We start from the raw sequence: 19,035 nt of genomic DNA, 5'->3' as shown, positions 1-19,035 counted from the left end.
GTGGCTCCAAAACAGCTGGATGATTGGGTGTTCGATGGCGAAACTCACTATACTCTCTTACATGGCAGTTGTGAATCATTCGTTGTCGATATTGGCGTCATCAACTTTGTCGTCATGGTCTCTAGTTTGTGACCAAAGTAATTGATCAATTTTTTGAAATGGGTTTTGAGCTACCTTGCTTCGATTTAGGTGGAGGAGAGAGATGAGTTGTATTTCTAGTTTTGGTGGATGAAAGAGATGAATAAAGCCCAGAGGCCAATGTGAAAAGGGAGAATTGTGTGGGATGTACCCCATTCCCTTTAAAATATCCAATATATACCTAAAATTATAACACTATTAAATTTTACACATATATACTCTAAAAAATTAGAAAAAATACAAAAATAACCACAACTAAATCCTCATAAAACTAAACCCAACTCCTCGAAGTCGGGTAAATGGTCGAAAATACTCGACTTCAACCAAACCATACACAATTAATAATTCAGCATAAATTCTCGACTTTTTCATGTTAGTCGGGTAAATAGTCGAGAATACTCGACTTCAATTGAAATAAAAAATTATCTGAAAAATTCTTGATTTTTTCAAGTAAGTCGAGTAAAGAGTCGAGAATACCCGACTTTAATTTAACCTTACCCAATATTCATTCAGCAAAAATTCTTGACTTTTCATTGAAGTTCGGTAATTGGTTGAAAATACTCGACTTAAATTGAAATGAAAATTTTCTTTTTAATTAAGTCGGGTAAAAAGTTGAGTGTACTCGACTTTGGTTGTGTTATTATATAGAAGTCATGAGAGAAAGCAAACGTAAAGGTTATTTTTGACTTTTTATACTTTTTGGAGGTATATGTATGTAATGGGGTATAAATTTGGCATTTAAAGACAAATGAGGTATATTTAAATAAAAAACCCATGTGAAAATCTTAAAATTTTTGGATTTTTTATTATTAACTTATTCAAATTACAATCTTGCCCTCATCTACCTAACATATACGAAACGAAATACTAACAGTAGGTAGGTCTATAAGAATACTTAAATACTTTCTATCAAACTAAAAATACACCATACTTTAAGGGAGGTTTCTGAAAATTACCCCAAATAAAATGGTCTTTGTAGTAGTTACGGTATTTGTACTTTTCGTAAAAGAGCACAACTTCAAGTTGCAGTGGCAAAAAGGAAAATAAAGTAAAAACAAAGGGTGAAGAAAGGAAGGTTGTCCCTTCACTGCAACTTCAGTGGACAAAATTAATGTTGTAGTTAACGAACGGACGCCATCTCACTCTCTTGGTTTTGGGAGACATCAAGCCCTATATTGTCTTCTCCGTGTCTTTGCCCGGGCAGACTGAGAGAGAGAGAGAGAGAGAGAGAGAGAGAGATTCGCTTTCGCCTCCCACTCTCCGCTTCTTTAATATCCCCCGCAACAACAAATAATAATAATTAAGCTTACATAAACTCAAACACACAGTTCTTTTTTTTATTTTTAAAATATTTGGTCTTAGTCTCTCTCTCTCTTTCTCGCTGTCTTTTCGTATTATGTGACGTCACTTTGCGGTTTCGTTACAAGGCTTTGATTTGAGGTGGTAAAGGCCAAGAGCTTTCAAGTATCTTTCACGTATGTAGCCATGTGTTTGTAGTGTTGCCAAGCAAGAAACTCTTTATATATATATATATATATATATAATTTCAATGCGAGTTTCAATATTCGTAGCCCTAATATATTTCGCTATTTCTTCTTCTTTATTTTGTGTTGTATTTAATAGATTATCATTGATTTTGTGATTTGATATTCGTTATTTTAGTGATTAGATCCCAGTTTTATCTTTCTTTTAACTGGGCTTTGCTTTTTTTTTTTCCCCCTCTTTGGGGTTTCATATGGTATCATCAATTTGATTGAAGTTCTCAGCTTTTGAAATGGAGCAGCTAATGTTGCTTTTGCATGATTAGGGTTTTTTGTGGGGGCGTAACTTTGCTACGGGGTTTTGCCAGTTTTTGTTTACTAGTGTCAAATAGTTGATTTTCATTGAGTTTTTTGTTTTCTTTTTGCTCTAAAAATTTCAAGGTTTAGTTTACTACAGTGCATTTGATTGCTTTGAAATTTGATTTGGATATTTTTTCAGTTAAAGAAGCGAGCTTTCGATAATTTAACCAGATGGCATGGATGGAAAAAGATGTCAGTAATGGGAGAGAGAGAGACCCAGTTCAAGATAACGGTTTCTTGAAGGGACCGCAGTCTTTGCCTGGTACCAGTGGTTCTCCAGTGGCTGTTGGTTCAACACTGAAGGGGTTCGAAGGGAAGGATGCTCTGTCTTATGCGAACATTCTCCGATCAAGGAACAAGTTTGTTGATGCTCTAGCTCTGTATGAGATTGTACTGGAGAAAGATAGTGGCAATGTGGAAGCTCACATTGGGAAAGGAATATGCCTGCAGATGCAGAACATGGGAAGGCTTGCGTTTGACAGTTTTTCGGAAGCAGTCAAGTTGGATCCACAAAATGCATGTGCCCATACACATTGTGGTATATTGTACAAAGATGAGGGACGCCTGGTAGAGGCAGCTGAGGTATGCTTGTGGCAGTTAAGTCAATGTTACAGTTAATTATAATGTTATACCGCCAATTATTTGAGTGCGTAATTAGTTTGAGTGATTGCAGTGTCACAGACCTTTGTTTAATTCAATACATATTTCACTTCTCCTTTTATGTTGTAGTTTCATTTTCTTTTTCTTTTTCCTTTTTTTTTTGGGGGGGGGGGGAATTTATTTTATGTTTTAGTTGCTATACGTGTATGTTGTTCCTACTTGTGATGATGACATGAATACAAAATTAATGGATAGTATTTGTTAATACAATTACAGAATGTCATTGAATTTTGTAGCTGTGGTTGTGTACTTTGGTCATAAGAATTTTAGGTACTCTTGATCCCTCATCTCATTATCTTAGTCGTGTTTATATCTACCTTGTGTAGATCGAATTCTGGTTTACCTCCTTTAATTTTTTCTTAGCCCCTATCAATCGCATAATTGTGAGGTACTGTGGAGGAGCTATATAGTTATATTCAGAGAAATCATTGCATCATCTCTAAGTCATAGAAAAAATGTACATGTTGCAGTTCATATAGACCAACTTCTGCAGCTCTCTGCGTGCATAAGTTTCCAATGTTAGCTAGTTAACCCTGTTTCTGTTTTCGCCCCATTAAACCTATCATTAGCTAGTCTATATGAACTGCAATACACGAATGGCTTCAGGAATTCTCTGTCCACAGCATCAAACTCAGCCTAGGCTATAGTAGATGCAACATAACCACCCACATTTCAATTTGCATGGGGTGAGCCAGTAACCTTCTATCCTAGCCCTCACGGAACATATCTAGCAAACTAAGAGAGGTTTTACGCATTTAATATACGTGTTCTTGAGCAAGCAACACCAAGGGAGGTGAACGATACCAGTAGACACCCTGAACAAATGGTACAAAGGAATGTTATCATCAATTAGCACTAGAAAGCCTATGTTCCAACCAAGGACAAAAGATCCTTGTTTTTCTTTACCTTGACAAAGCCTAAAGTAGTATGCCAACATGGTTTATTGCTGGTTTCTTCAGTTCTCCTCTGTAAGGTCTATTGGCCAGAGATTCAGTAGCATCCACTGCCTTACACCAACTAGTCATCTTGTAATCATGCTAATGCTTGGGTAAATGCATGACAAATTCCCTAGTTGCCTGTGTTTCTTACCTGTTGAATTTTTCTATTTGACAGCCTAGGATTTCTTAGTTTCGGACTTAATAACTGACTCCACAGCTGGTAATTAAGAAACCATGCTTAAAAAGATTGGTGCTGCCTCTTCCATTGGCAGGTTCAGTGCTACTTAAGTTCTCTCTCCCTGAACTGGACAAATATATTTCATTAGTGAGGGACTATTAAGGACTTTCTCTCTCTCTCTCTCTCTTTTGGTTAAGTATTCTAAGGTAGCTTCCTTTGTTGCTTCATGGTTCTTGGCCTTTAACATATTCCACTCCTTTCTTCTTCTGTAGTAGGAGAAAAAATGCTTCCTTGTTTTTTTTTCTTTTTTCCCCTGAATTTTCAATAAATGTGTTTTATACTTGTGTAATTTGCAAGACTTATAAAATTTTATGAAAGTTTTTTTTATTGCTTTACACCTAGAGAGCATTCTGGTCAATTACCATGCTGATAATTAGTTGTTGATTTATTGTGCATGCTTCTGTATTAACATTCATTTTCTTTTTTATTGTAGTTTCTTATGCCTTCTGCATTATATTAAATTTCTACTTGCTTGCTTTAGTTCTTTCTGGTTATTACTGAAACTTGATAATGTACTTTTCTCAGTCATATCATAAGGCTTTGAGTGCGGATCCCTCGTACAAACCTGCTGCGGAGTGCCTAGCAATTGTTCTAACAGATCTAGGAACTAGCTTAAAGCTTGCTGGAAACACTCAGGATGGAATTCAGAAGTACTATGAAGCTCTAAAAATAGATCCTCATTATGCTGTAATATGATGTTCTTTGTTATTTTTCTTTTTTGTTGTGCATTGTTTGTTGCTTGAATTTCCTTTCTTTTACTTATTTTACAGCTTGGCTTATGTTTTTGTTCTTAAATCATGCAGCCTGCATATTATAACCTGGGTGTTGTCTACTCTGAATTGATGCAATATGACACAGCCCTTGGTTGCTATGAGAAGGCTGCTTTGGAGAGGCCCATGTATGCTGAAGCATACTGCAACATGGGTGTCATCTATAAAAATCGTGGTGACTTGGAGTCAGCAATTGCATGTTATGAGAGGTATTCAGCTTCAAACTTTTCTTTAGCTTCTGGTTGTATCTTCGACCTCTGCTGAAGTTGTGCCCTGGTTGCTGCTGTGTCAGGTGTCTTGCTGTGTCACCAAATTTTGAGATTGCAAAGAACAATATGGCAATAGCCCTGACAGATTTAGGAACAAAGGTTATTTTCTTGTCATATTCCAGCCTCCATATTCTTTTTTCTTCTAATTATATATAGGTTTTCCATACCAGATATCTTCTTGGAATTATTTCAACATCACATTCTCTAATATTTCTCAATGATTTAAATTTCTTACTGTAAACAGACATATGGCAGAGCACTCTTACTATTTAGATTGAATGGAAGCAATTTTCAGTCCCCCTTCTTTGACTTGGTATCAAAGGTTTTTCTAATTTTGTATTGTGGAGACAATTAAAAATTTAGTAGAGACATTGCATATGTTATTTATAAATAGGAAAATTGCTTGAAACTCCTTGGTGCCAGTTTCGGACTATTATGACTACTAACAAATAATAATAGTAGTAATAATAATAATAATTCAACTGCGCTGAAGAAATAATTTAGCATGAAGAAAAGCAGTCAAAGTTTGGTAAACTCTGTTATTGAAAGTGCTGCGCAAAAACAAGTAGTTTGCATTTGGTAAATTTACAGTTGAATGTTGTGTCTCTGTATAATTACTGTAATGGACATATGTTGAATTTTTTATTATATTTATTCTAATGAGAACTTTTAGTTGAAGTAACTTGCTATCTTTCTTCATTTTCCTCAGATTCTGCATTCTTTTAATTGAAAAATAAATATTGCACTATCAAAATAAAAATGATGCAATGTTGTAGGATATAACTGAAAGAGAAAGTATGGTTTATGTAGTTTCTTGAAGAGAAAATATTTTAGAATGTAGTTGTATTTCACCACGTTATGAGGATATTATAGGGATTCTGTTAAAACTTATTAATTATCCGATGATTTATTTGTTTCTTCATTTTTGAAAGCAAGTCTTTGCTTTTGTAAATTATTGACAGAATGTACTAGATAATGAAATGACCACTTTTCATTCATCTAGGTTCTTCATTGTTCATATTTTCTGTCATGGCGTGCTACTTTTGTAGCCTTTCCATTTGTCAACTCAGTCGCACTGTTCTCCTGTACTCCATCATGGCAGCCGCCCAAATTTTTCCTTCTTGATTTTGGGCTGACTGGTATCCCATATTCAGGTTAAATTGGAGGGAGACATCAATCAGGGTGTGGCATATTACAAGAAGGCGTTGTATTATAACTGGCATTATGCTGATGCTATGTATAATCTTGGGGTTGCTTATGGCGAAATGCTCAAGTTTGACATGGTAAGTTAAGATGTCTGCATGCTGGTGTGTCACCGTATGAAAGGATTTTTATATGTGAGTCTGTGCATGCATGTGCACATCTGTGTTTGTGTTATAGTTTTCTTAATTAAATTCATTAATCCAAATCATATTGTACAGGCAATTGTGTTCTATGAACTTGCTTTTCATTTCAATCCCCATTGTGCTGAAGCCTGCAACAATTTAGGAGTTATTTATAAAGACCGAGACAACCTTGACAAAGCCGTAGAGTGTTATCAGGCAACTTTCACTGCTTTTGGAGGATTTGAAGTTTTTATTTGTTGGATATTTGGGTTTGTATTTCATGCTTTCATGATTGTCATCATCTTTTTCGTGTTGCAGATGGCTTTATCCATAAAACCCAACTTTTCCCAGTCATTGAACAACCTTGGTGTTGTCTATACTGTCCAGGTTTGCTTTTGAATCATTTCTGACATCAGATATAAGAACAGTCATATGTCGAGAGAATTGCTGATTATTGATTTACTATTAACAGGGCAAAATGGATGCAGCTGCTGAGATGATTGAGAAAGCTATTGCTGCTAATCCTACTTATGCTGAAGCATATAATAACTTGGGTCAGTTTCTCTTGACTTTCTTTCCGGCAGAATCACTTTACCTAGATATTATATTGAAAATGATTAATTCTTCCACTCAAACTTGAGGATGCAATAATCCAATTTCAAGACTGATTAATGGAAGTTTTAAAAGTAAAAGAATCACTTTCAGCCAGGATATGTTGTTAGTTGTTTTGCTACCTCTACCCATCACTTATCCACACAGCTCTAAGCTAAGTGTAATAGGCTGAGCAACAGGTTTGGAGAAGTTAGATAACATATCTTTAAATTAGTATATGCCGCTGTGGGAATGCCTCTGCTCAGTTCCAGGAGTTGTCTGCTAATGGTGGAGAATCCAGTGTTTGATACTTCATGAGCTGATTGGAAAAAGATGGAAGTGTTGATAAGTTGGACAACTTCATTAGACGGTAATGATGAACCAAAGGACTTATATGAAAGTCTCATTGTAAAAGCGCTATCCTTTGTTTCCCCTCAAATCTCTGAAGTAAAGACATAATATAGGAGGTGAACTGGAACTTGCAATAGCCTGACAGAGAATAGGTCTGACTGTAACTTTTAAGTTGTGCAGATTAACTTAAGCTCCTAGAGTTTCAAGAACATTATTAATTTGTCATAAATTTCTTGTTGTGCAAGTTTATGCAAGACTGTAAATTTTCATGGAACGAGTGGGTTTGTTAATTACTTTCATGGTTACATAGCTCTAACGTCTACAAAGTGAGTAATTCTTGTATATGATGTTGCATTGTTGCTCATTGATCTCTCTCAGTTTCTCTGTTTCTGTTTTCAAATTGTCTTACAAATGTAATTTTTATTTACAGTTGAAGGTTGTGATATAAAATTTTCCTTCATATCTTTCATTTGTAGGGGTTCTATACAGAGATGCTGGCAGCATATCTCTGGCTATTGATGCATATGAGCAATGCCTTAAGATTGACCCTGATTCTCGCAATGCAGGCCAGGTACTAGCACTAGTTAGCCTTTGGTATGCGTATATGTAAAATATGAAGTGGTAGTTGATGGATTGATTACCTTGCAGCATTTTAAAGGTGGTTGCATGCCTTCAGACTGTTGTTGTTTTAAATTTGATATTTTAAAGTGGTAGCTGATGGATTGATTACCTTGCAGCATTTCAGTGGCTAACAATTTGAGATTGGTTTTTACAATATTGTTGACTGCTCGGGGTTATGTCCTCATATTATGTGTGGGCTTGGATAAAATTTATGAATTTGGAGAAATTTTAAGCTCTGTTTTGCTGGTATCTGCTATGAGTGAATCTTTATGTCCTAATCATCAGTGTGCTTGTAATGTTTGAAATTGAATATCAGTGAATGAAGTCAGGGATGCCTGGGGTGTTGATTGTTTGACAAATGTTCTGTTCTATATTTGTTGATTATTACTCAGTTGACCATTGTTTGCAGAATCGATTGCTTGCAATGAACTACATAAATGAGGGACATGATGACAAACTTTTTGAGGCACACAGGTTTCAATTGAATCCTTTTTCCTTTTCATGTTTAAATTTGTTTTATTTATGTACTTATTTTAAGTAGTAACTTAATCAATGTATTATCAATGCATATTTTGATCCCAATTATGAGTTGGGATTTATCTAAACAGAAACTAGTATTTTTTCTAAACTGAAATTCATACTTTCAGGGATTGGGGAAAGCGCTTTATGAGGCTATACTCACAGTACACCTCATGGGACAACACAAAAGATCCAGAAAGGCCCCTTGTGATTGGATACGTATCACCAGATTATTTTACACATTCTGTATCATATTTCATTGAAGCTCCCCTTGTTTATCATGACTACCAAAATTACAAGGTGGTAGTGTATTCAGCTGTAGTGAAGGTATCAATTACATTTGGATATAAGCCTGCAACACTTTATCTTTGCATATATCTCTTGTATGAGCTGCACATTCATTGATTTCATTTTTTGTTGCCATAATGCATCTTAACGAAAAGTGCTCTTCCCTCACCCCTGCTCTTTTCCAAATCATCTGCTGTTAGGAGATATGTATTAATGTTTAGTTGCAGCAGTTTTATGAAAACTATTTCTAGTGGCAGATTTATCCCATTTCCTCTTCAGAAAGGAAATAGGAGAAACATACTCCCAATTTATAACTTCCATACTTTCTAGTAATAAAAATTTGGCTGTTTCCTTGTACAGCTCTCATATAGTTTTATGTATAATCTTCTATTTCTTAGCTATGTTTGAGAAGAAAGAAGTAACTAAAATGCAAGGGGATTAGTGATTGATGTACTGAAATGCAACGGGTATATTTAATGATTTACACATTGAAAATGCAATAAATCATTTATAAGTAGAAATGCAAGAGGTTTGTGAAGTTCCAAAATTTGTTCTCTTAGGGGACTAGTATACTTTTTATGCTTTTAAGAAATTGATTCAGAGTAATGTTGCAGGCAGATGCAAAAACGATTAGATTTAGAGAGAAGGTGATGAAGAAGGGCGGAATTTGGAGAGATATATATGGGATTGATGAAAAAAAAGTAGCAGCCATGGTCAGAGAAGATAAAATTGACATCTTGGTGGAACTTACTGGTCACACAGCCAACAATAAGTTGGGAATGATGGCATGCCAGCCTGCACCTGTTCAGGTATGTTGAACCTACCGTAGGTTGTTCTATTCCTATTTCAGATTTCTGTATAATGTATGTAATAAGCTGCAAGTTTGGAAATTGTTGCTTTAGTCTCTTTTGGAAGAATTGATGAGCCATTTGGTCAGATAATCTATTTGGCTAAACATCTCAATGAATCAACCGTTGGCCTAATTGCTGTGTTTTGTGAAATAAGATTGATTCATGCTTTATGAGATGCCTTTACGTTGTTTTATCTCTCATCATTTTATGTTGGTACAAGTAATGAGTTATCATGGAATTAAGAAATACTTTTTATGTGATTAATCTACTGACTCAAGTTGTGATAAAAATTTGCTTGGCCATTATTTGAAGAGATTAAGGGTGGGATGACACTAGTTAAGACCCTGTTTGGTGCTCTGGTTGGGCAGCTGTGGCTTAAAAAATTACAGAATTTAAGTGTTTGGTAAATACTGTTATTGTGGTTTGGAAGCTAAGTTGATTTTATTCCACACTTACATGATGAAATACATATATTATCTTTAATATTTTTGTCAAACTTATTATTTAAAAACCATAATTACCTCACGCCATCCACTTTTATTTTATAGCTTTGGCTTTTTTTTCTAACGGCTCCTCAAAATACCAAACAAGTCTAAATGTTAGGTTCAAACTCTATTGTGCTATGAAAGTCAACAGTGGTGATAATTCCTGTAGGATTCTGGTTTGCTTTGTTAGTCCCACAGGATGTTGAGAGTGAGCTAGATTTGAAGAGAAGGCAATCTTATATTATGGTTTGGACTCAATAACAGCCCACATATTGAATCTAAACTTTTTTATGAAACGGTCTCATTCTTATTCTTGGTCATTTTCAGTAACTTGTGACCCAAATTTGTTATTTACGCCAAGGTTAATTTATATTTTATCTGAACTAACCGCTATAGCTTCATCTCAATCTCATGTTTGTTTGCTTTTGTCTTTTAGGTGACTTGGATTGGCTACCCAAACACAACTGGTCTGCCTACCATTGATTACAGAATCACAGATTCACTGGCTGATCCACCGGAAACAAAGCAGAAGTAGGTCTACACTTTACCATTATTTTTAAGCTGTTTGAAAGCACAAACTTTATCAAGAGTTGTTTCTTTTTGGTGTTATACACTGTACTTTCTCTCTTTTATGATATTCTTGAATTTTTCAGGCATGTTGAGGAGCTAATTAGATTACCTGAATGCTTCCTTTGCTATACACCTTCACCAGAGGCTGGGCCAGTTTGTCCAACTCCCGCTCTCACCAATGGCTTTATAACTTTTGGTAGCTTTAACAATCTAGCGAAGGTACTGGTTAGGTCTTATCTTTGTCTAGACAAATGTTCCACCTGTGGTGGTTAACTTTGTAATATTCATTTTTTAATGGACCTTTTCAGATAACACCTAAGGTTTTGCAAGTTTGGGCGAGGATACTTTGTGCTGTACCAAACTCTCGCCTTGTTGTAAAATGTAAACCTTTTTGTTGTGATAGTGTAAGACACAGATTTCTTTCAACATTGGAGCAGCTAGGATTGGAATCACTTCGTGTTGATCTTCTGCCTCTAATTCTTCTGAACCATGATCACATGCAAGCTTATTCTTTAATGGACATCAGGTAATACCTGACCATTATCTAATCTAGTGCTTTGATTTTTGTGTGATCTATTAGGTTCTCTAGCTTCCCTTGTCCGACTTTTCTGAAGGTTCTGACCTATCCTATCCCATTTGTGTAGTTTGGATACATTCCCATATGCTGGAACAACTACCACCTGTGAATCTCTATACATGGGAGTTCCTTGTGTTACTATGGCTGGTTCTGTTCATGCTCACAACGTTGGCGTTAGTCTTCTCACCAAAGTTGGTAAGGGACACTTTTATCTTTTTGTATAACACCTTATCTAATTTAATACCTTTTGATGGTTGCTTCTTCCGTTTGGACTGCTTGGTTCATCCAGCTACAGCAATTGTCCCTTTCTTTTTTGTGTGTGTGTGTTTTTTTGTTGGCACCCGTGGGGGTGGGGGGGTGGGGGGGGGGGGGGGGGTGGTTTCTGGGGGGTGGGTGGTTGGTTGGTAGCCTTTTAGGTAAAGCTTGAGTCTCACTTCAATCTGATCCCTTGTCTAAATATTAAAAGTCCCAGTTAGTTTTCCTTGCCAATATCTGAAGAGAAATTCTTGCCGGTCTAGGTCAGGGCACGATCACGTGATGTATTTGTCAGTTATAATGTCCTAGTGACTCATTGTGTGTATGTCAAGACACCTGTGCACATTCTTTTCAGTATTGACTGGTGTCGTTGCAACCCAATTCTTTCCCATGATATGCAAAGTCTGAGGAAGATGCTAATTTTATAGAACTTTGCGACAAAAAAACAACACACTGGAGTTGGCCCTTCCCATACGAACTTACCATTGGATAGTTCAGATCTGTGAGATCAACCTGCCAATGGATATGTGCCTGTTGATATACCATTATTTATTATCATCATAACTTCTATTTATTAGTTTATTGTATTTGTGCGTAATTGTGAAACAGGCTTAAAACATCTAATTGCAAAAAATGAAGATGAGTATGTCCAGTTGGCTCTGCAACTGGCCTCTGATGTTACAGCTCTTGCAAACTTAAGGATGAGCCTTCGGGATCTTATGTCAAAGTCCCCTGTTTGTGATGGACAAAACTTTGCATTAGGTTTGGAGTCGACATACCGGAACATGTGGCACCGGTACTGTAAGGGTGATGTACCGTCTTTGAAGCGCATGGAAATGCTACAACAGCAGGTTGTCTCTGAAGAACCTAGCAAATTCTCGGAGCCAACCAAGGTCATATTCGCAAAAGAGGGCTCTCCTGGATTTGTCATGCCCAACGGATTTAATCAGGCCTCACCGTCAATGTTAAACCTGTCCAATATTGAAGAAAATGGAGTTCAGTTGAATCAGCATTACTAACATAGTCAACGTGGGTTGGACTTATGATTTTTCTGGAACTGGCAACTAGACAGATGCTAGTGGAATTCAGGTTGGGTTTACATAAAATCACCCTGGTGTATATTTTCTGTGGCTTCTAGTGAACCAGAAGCAAGCAATGATTTTGATGGAAACCTAAGGTTACACATAAGATTGGATTTTTTGGGAAAAGAATGCCAGCCTACTCCACTGTTTGATTCTGTGCCTGAAAGGATTATTCTCAATTGGAAGACTCAAAAGCATTTGCTGCTCAAAATATTAGGTATACATATCATTTCCCCCCGAAATTATAGAAACTAGCATGGCATGTAATTATAAGAATTCTCTTTCTTAAAGTTACTTCTCAAGCATTGTGTGCTGTTTTGTTTCTTGCATTTTGCGACGTAATGGATTGGACCTGTGGTCTGAGGTGGGGAGGGGGAGCGAGGTTTTGTGTGCATGAAGGTTTTAAATTTTTGAGCTTCATAGGGTTGTGACAAGAAAAGAGGAAGAAAAGAAGAGAGCTTCATAGCGTGAAAAATGATATAGGTAGGATATGATGTACGATTGAGATGACATGATGAGGAGTTCTAGAGTGAGCTAAATATTGATCAGAACTTACGTCTCTTGTCAATAGCGTGTAATTTTCAATTCTTTACTTACTTTTGGCTTCTTGAATTTAGGTTTGGCTGGATATTCAAGGGACGTTTGATTTATGACCCAAAAATAATTTTGAAAAATAAAAGTTAGGATAGCATTCTTAATTATTAATATTTTGAGAATTGAGTATTTGAATATTAGTATCCAAAGACGATTTTTAGATTTAAAAACTTGTGGAAGCATGTTTGAAATAATACTGAAAATATGAAAAAGAAAGATTCTTATTGGGTATATTTATAAAAAAAAATATATTATAAAATGAGGTTTTCAATTTGTTGCTATGGTGTTATAAGATAATATATTACGGTAATGAAAAAATTAGAACAATTGTTGATTGAATAAATATGTGAAATGATGGGGATATTTACACTCTAAATATTATTCTGGACATTTTTTTTTTTTTTACAATTATCTTTAGAATTTAAATATTTGAGTTTGATTCAGTATACTATAAATTTTTATTTTAATTATCTTTATTTACTCTATACACCTATAAAAATATTCAGTATATTCTTAAACCTACACTGCAAGGACTCTTATTCCGATCACATTTTCCTTAGCTAATTGCAATTCACTGCCATTTTTGCCTTTTCTTTCTTCTCCTTCCTATAATTGCCTTTCTTTGTTTTCACTATTCTTTTTGTACTACAGCAATTGAAACTAATGTTTTTTTTTTTTTAAATCATACATGCACCGTGAACAATTTCCAAATTTTTTTATTAGACACGAAGAAGCAAGTTTTAGGTTTAAATAAAGAATAACTACAAATAAATGGGCCTATATGATGGATGTCTAAAATAATAATCTTATGGTTAATTATTCTAAATTATCCTTGAATGTATAATATATTATAGATATTTTTGTAATTTTTTTTTTAAATATAAGTGTTTAAAATATTTTTTAGAGTAAATAACTTCACTTTACTTGAAAACATGCATTGGGCTGCGGAAGAAAGGGTAAATTTTAATTAAAATGAAGAGGAACGGTTGAATGATTAAGAGTGGAGATTCAGTAATGCATAAAGAAGAGAAATACAAAAGCAACATTTTTTTGGACGTTCGAATTTCGAAATAAGAAAGCATAATTTTGAGTTAAAAACAATAATTCCTATGAAGGCCTCATATCTGAAATGTGTATGGAAAGTTTACAGTTCCACAGCAAACAATTTTCATGTCAGGTGCAATTGGAAAAAACAAATGGTAAATAAGACGAGAATTACAAATGATCCATATTTGCCTTCTGTTTCAATAAAATACCAAAGTATAGTGCATCCAAAATCAGATGTTAGAAATTTTCAGAATCAGATTTTTGAACACTGGCTCTAGTGCACCCAAAATCATGTGGAAACGTTGGTTTCCATAACCGTTTCATGGCATCAGTCCTTAACAGAAGTCCGTAGTATCTTAACGTCATGGATGGGCCTGTATGAGCAAAGAAAACAGTGTATGAGCACGGCTTTTCACAAGTGGTTGTCAGCTGTGTTCTCAGACCATAACTGTAAACTCTAGCAAGATTTACACATGCATAGGTTATGGTATTTCCAGACTCTGGCTAATAAACGGCAAAATCACATTAAAGAAAGCCAGGAAATTATCTTATCAAATGGTAAGCAATGGTAATGTGCAGACTGTGATAGGATATTTGTCGAAATGAATAAGTCTTGTGGAATCAAATTAATAAACTAAGCAAATGTTTGACTATACTCGACATCTCCAAACAAGGATTTATTGACCTCTCTGAATGTATTAGCCAGTTTGTTGTTCACAAGTCATTAACAGAATCATCTGGGCAAAAATCTTCCTTTTAATATACAACATTTTGGTCAGATTGTCATTACTTTCTCTGTCAAGTCTTTGCAGTAATTTGTAACTCCACATTAAGTTCTTGACAGAGCTTTGCCATCCTCATGACATAAACCAATAAAAAGCAACTAAATTATGGCCCCCCATCCTTTGTGTATATAGCTAAACTTTGTCATTTCAGTTAATGGTGAATGTCGAAACAGGTAATTCTCCCATTGCCCCTATACTGTAAGTTACTGATTATGTGTTAATTGTGGATCCTGACTCCAGATGTGAGCCACAAGCTCGTGATCTCAAATGACACCATAAGAAAATATTAATTGCATAAATCTTGAACATCAATATTGGCAGACCTAAGTCAACAACTTATTCTCCTACTTTCAGGTTTTCCATGCAAGAGTTTAGTCGAATGTCTTACGAGGGTTGTTTACTAGTGCAGGTCACATAGCAATTTTTTTCCAAAGTAGGTCATTCACCATTAACTTTGTCATTTCAGTTAATGGTGAATGTCGAAACAGGTAATTCTCCCATTGCCCCTACACTGTAAGTTACTGATTATGCGTTAATTGTTGGATCCAGACTCCAGATGTGAGCCACAAGCTCGTGATCTCAAATGACACCATAAGAAAATATTAATTGCATAAATCTTGAACATCAATATTGGCAAACCTAAGTCAACAACTTATTCTCCTACTTTCGGGTTTTCCATGTAAGAGTTTAGTCGAATGTCTTACGAGGGTTGTTTACTAGTGCAGGAGCAATTTTTTTCCAAAGTAGGTCATGGTTTAAAAGATGTTCCAATTAAATGATTGCTAGTAAGTGCTCCATATTCTATTAAGCTGACCATGCAAATCACTCCAAAATCGAAATTGAAATATAACTCATATAACTGGCTTATGTGAAACAAATGACCCCAAAAGAAAAACAATAAAGTATAAGAAAATTCAGACCTGTCATCTTTATCAGTTTGGACACTGCCAAGCCTTTTGATCACTTCCATTCCTCTGCATACTCTTCCAAATATAGTGTGCTTTCCTGGATAATACAAAAAAAAGGTTAAAACATAATTAGATTTGCTAGTAAAGGAAAATAACAATTTACAATTGCAGTGACAAAGATTAAACCAAGGGCCACCAACACTTAAGTTGCCATTCTCACCAGAACTCATAAATAACATTCACACCAGAACTCATAAATACGGATTTGGTTTTGAATCAATCAAAAAGAAAAAGAAATTCTCACTGGCAGAAAACTCTAACGAAATGTTTTGTGGCCACTTTTTGAATTGGCTTCGAATTTGCAACATTGCAATGTTGACCAGATATTAAGATGATGAAGGTCTTAGACAGTACTAGCTCACTCATCAGACATGGATGTGAGTCAAGACTCAAGAGTGGGAAGTTACATAGGTTTATTAATAAATGAGTGAAACTGGATGTGGAAGAATATAAGGCACAAGAAGTAATAAAAAAGACTCTGCTAGAATTCAATAATACCCAGGTCAGTTGGGTTAAGGTGAGATGGTCTACATACACCAGCCGTAAATCCAGGTTGGCAATTAGTTGTTGGTATCAAATTCAACACCAAGCGTAAACAAAAATACTTGCCCCAATCAACTTAGGCCAGCCCATGAAGCAAAAATTTCAGATTCAACTTTGAACTTCTAGATATACAGTTCACGCACTTCAAAAAAATTATGACAAATCAAGAAAATGAATTCTTAGAGTCAATAAAGGAGGACAATGATATTATTAACATTACCATCCAGATGTGAAGCAGGCGCCAAAGTGATAAAGAACTGGCTTCCATTTGTATTTGGACCAGCATTTGCCATGGACAAGATCCCAGCTCCAGTATGCTTTAATTCTGGTTTTATTTCATCTTCGAAAACATGGCTGCAGTACATAGTACATAACAACAAAGCAATTTGTATAAGATGAAGATCATTAAACATCACAAAAGTCATAAAAGAAAAGTAAATAAAATTTAACTTTAACCAAGGATCAATGAATATTTTTAGTCAAAACAAGGGCACAAACAATCAAGGAACTGATTATATATAACTAAGGTCACTTTTTTTTTTTTTTTAAAAAGAAAATTAAAACTTTTTACACTATAAAGCATTAAAATTCAGTTTTTACTTTTAAAACAAAAATTATAAAACTAAGTACCCATATATGGAATCTCCTCCCCTTCCAGTCCCGGTAGGATCTCCACCTTGAACTATAAAATCCTACACCGCAAAAATAAGTAAATAAATAGAACAAATAATTTGCTAAATTCCTCTAAAAAAAGATTAAAGAACAAATAAAGTCTAATTAAGCAGAGAACTATACCTTAATAATTCTGTGGAATTTGCTGTTATTATAATAACCCCTGCGAGATAGTTCAGCAAAGTTCCTGCAAGTTCTTGGAGAGTGCTTGTAGTAAAGCTGTAATTTTGAATTAGATATTAATAATAACAATAATATTAATAATTAATTATTCAAATTTTTTTCCAATAAAAAAAAAAAGAAATATTGGAGAGGAATAGAAGTACCTCGACGGTGAAAGAGCCCATGGAAGTTTCTAAAGTGACCTCCGGCGGACCGTCGTCACTTGCCAGCATCTTTATTGTTGCTTTCAAGACCACAACACTATCAGAAACTCAGAAACGAAACAACGCTGATGAGTGTGCGCGACAGCGGGCTTTTATTGGAATCTTGTCTTGGGTCGGGCCTAATTGGGTCAGATTGGGCTGCTCCAGTTTTCTACTAAATGCACTCCTGTTACTTCACAAGCACCCTTCTAGTAGACGACACGTGTTTGAATCGTTCCATAACAAAATAATAATAATAATAATAATAATAATAGAGTACTAATAATAAATAATGTTAAGGAAATTTTTTTTTCTTTTAATAGAAAACTGATATTTCATTACATTCCAACTAAGTGGCAGTACATAAAAGTAACTTAAAATTAATTTACTGACAATCTATGGCACAATAGATAATTGACTAAATTAATAAAACATGCTAACAATCTAATGGAAAATCAATGCATTACGACATCCATACGCAATATCGACATCTTCATTTCATATGTACACAACAGCTAGGGAAGGCAATGGGGAGGGGAGGGGAGGGGACCGATCTCCCCGTACCCATCCCCGATAATTTGCGTATGTCCCCGTCCCCTCCCCGTCCCCGTCAGAATTACTTGAAAGAATTCTCATCCCCTCCCCGAATAATAACAGGGGATCTCCGAGGGTCCCCGATCCCCGAATAATTAATACATTTTTTTTCGATTTTGAGTTAATCATATTAAAATAAAAAATTTAAATAAAAGTAAAGTTTGAAATATATCTTACATTAATATCTATTACAAAAGTCACATACATTAAATTAGTAAGTAATGCAACATGCAAGGGATACAAATTTCTTTTGCAAACTATCATAAACAAATTAATAGTCTAATACAAAATTGTTACAAATAAAATTGAATTTAGATTCAAAATTAACTTTTTCAATGGTGGCATGGGCACTTTATAAATGTGGACTATTCTCTTTACAACACAATAGTTAAATCGGAGCAAATCAAAAGCAAATATTAGATTAGATTAGATTAGATATTAAAATTGTGATTCGTTGTGGGCAATTATAACATCTAAAAATAAATAAAAAATAGATTTAAGTTTAAAATATTTAAAGAATATTAAAATTAAAAAAAATGTTTGGTTATTAGAATCTACTTGGTCTTTTTAATGTCCTAAATAAAAATTTAGGACTTTAATTAGTTAATTAGGCCTAAAAGTTTAATAATATAAATATTTTGATATTTTTTATTTTTACCAATATTTATAATTTTATAATTTATTTACTAGTAATTTTAAAAAATTAAAATGGGGAAATGGGTAGGGGATGGGGATTCCACCTCATCCCCGTCCCCTCCCCAAATAAGAAATTGGGTAAAAAAATTTTCCCGTCCCCTCCCCGAATAAGAAATTGAGTATGAAATTATCCTCATACCCTTTCCGAATGGGGAAAATCCCCGAGGGTACCCGTTCCCGTGGGGATTTTTGCCATCCCTAACAACAGCCCAATAGAGAGCTTCATTTTCACAAAACATTAAGGTTGATTGTGTCTTAAAAAAAAAAATTAGAACACATTTTGGATGGTTTGAAATTAAATCTTAAACTCTTAAAATTTACTGAAATAAATAATTTTTTTAAAAAAATGGTGGTTGACTTGGTCAAAAACCTCTTCCATAGGAGAGGATATCTATTGAAAAA

The 19,035-nt window shown here is 34.8% G+C and overlaps 2 protein-coding genes across 6 annotated transcripts; one reads left to right on the top strand and one right to left on the bottom strand.

Moving 5' to 3' along the window:
- Nucleotides 1–1,194: 1,194 nt before the first annotated feature.
- On the top strand, nucleotides 1,195–13,074 carry LOC102611099 (probable UDP-N-acetylglucosamine--peptide N-acetylglucosaminyltransferase SPINDLY). Of its 5 annotated transcripts, none has more exons than XM_025099693.2 (18): nucleotides 1,199–1,578; nucleotides 2,119–2,561; nucleotides 4,341–4,502; nucleotides 4,619–4,794; nucleotides 4,878–4,953; nucleotides 6,009–6,137; nucleotides 6,276–6,395; nucleotides 6,498–6,566; nucleotides 6,652–6,733; nucleotides 7,598–7,692; nucleotides 8,152–8,216; nucleotides 8,390–8,588; nucleotides 9,164–9,358; nucleotides 10,322–10,416; nucleotides 10,539–10,674; nucleotides 10,764–10,981; nucleotides 11,100–11,227; nucleotides 11,897–13,074. In XM_025099693.2, exons 2-18 carry the CDS (start codon nucleotides 2,151–2,153, stop codon nucleotides 12,304–12,306), a joined length of 2,766 nt encoding a protein of 921 aa, XP_024955461.1. In that variant the 5' UTR covers nucleotides 1,199–1,578; nucleotides 2,119–2,150; the 3' UTR covers nucleotides 12,307–13,074. The 5 variants fall into 5 exon arrangements, 4 of the variants coding, with proteins under 4 accessions (XP_024955461.1, XP_024955462.1, XP_006481729.1 ...); XM_025099694.2 differs by having other exon boundaries at nucleotides 1,199–1,581; XM_006481666.4 differs by having other exon boundaries at nucleotides 1,200–1,613.
- A 993-nt stretch (nucleotides 13,075–14,067) lies between these two features.
- On the bottom strand, nucleotides 14,068–17,466 carry LOC102610797 (peptidyl-prolyl cis-trans isomerase CYP18-2). Its single transcript, XM_006481662.4, has 6 exons — nucleotides 17,305–17,466; nucleotides 17,102–17,197; nucleotides 16,937–16,998; nucleotides 16,527–16,660; nucleotides 15,716–15,800; nucleotides 14,068–14,384 (listed from the first exon to the last, which is right to left on the bottom strand). Exons 1-6 carry the CDS (start codon nucleotides 17,371–17,373, stop codon nucleotides 14,339–14,341), a joined length of 492 nt encoding a protein of 163 aa, XP_006481725.1. The 5' UTR covers nucleotides 17,374–17,466; the 3' UTR covers nucleotides 14,068–14,338.
- Between the last annotated feature and the right edge of the window lie 1,569 nt (nucleotides 17,467–19,035).

This window comes from Citrus sinensis, chromosome 6 (genome assembly GCF_022201045.2).
Source record: "Citrus sinensis cultivar Valencia sweet orange chromosome 6, DVS_A1.0, whole genome shotgun sequence".
Classification (NCBI taxonomy): Eukaryota; Viridiplantae; Streptophyta; class Magnoliopsida; order Sapindales; family Rutaceae; genus Citrus; species Citrus sinensis.
The sequence above is the reverse complement of the archived record's forward strand: the minus strand, read 5'-3'. Positions and strand labels throughout refer to the sequence as shown.

What these genes read in the sequence shown, in the direction of transcription:
- LOC102611099 (XM_025099693.2), top strand. Translation starts at nt 2,151, where the DNA reads ATGGCATGGATGGAAAAAGATGTCAGTAATGGGAGAGAGAGAGACCCA. An exon ending in GTGTTGTCTATACTGTCCAG is followed by an intron (nt 6,567 to 6,651) that starts GTTTGCTTTTGA and finishes TACTATTAACAG; the next exon opens with GGCAAAATGGATGCAGCTGC. An exon ending in TAGTCTTCTCACCAAAGTTG is followed by an intron (nt 11,228 to 11,896) that starts GTAAGGGACACT and finishes ATTGTGAAACAG; the next exon opens with GCTTAAAACATCTAATTGCA.
- LOC102610797 (XM_006481662.4), bottom strand. Translation starts at nt 17,373, where the DNA reads ATGCTGGCAAGTGACGACGGTCCGCCGGAGGTCACTTTAGAAACTTCC. An exon ending in TGGGCTCTTTCACCGTCGAG is followed by an intron (nt 17,198 to 17,304) that starts GTACTTCTATTC and finishes TCAAAATTACAG; the next exon opens with CTTTACTACAAGCACTCTCC. An exon ending in CAAACTGATAAAGATGACAG is followed by an intron (nt 14,385 to 15,715) that starts GTCTGAATTTTC and finishes TTGCTCATACAG; the next exon opens with GCCCATCCATGACGTTAAGA.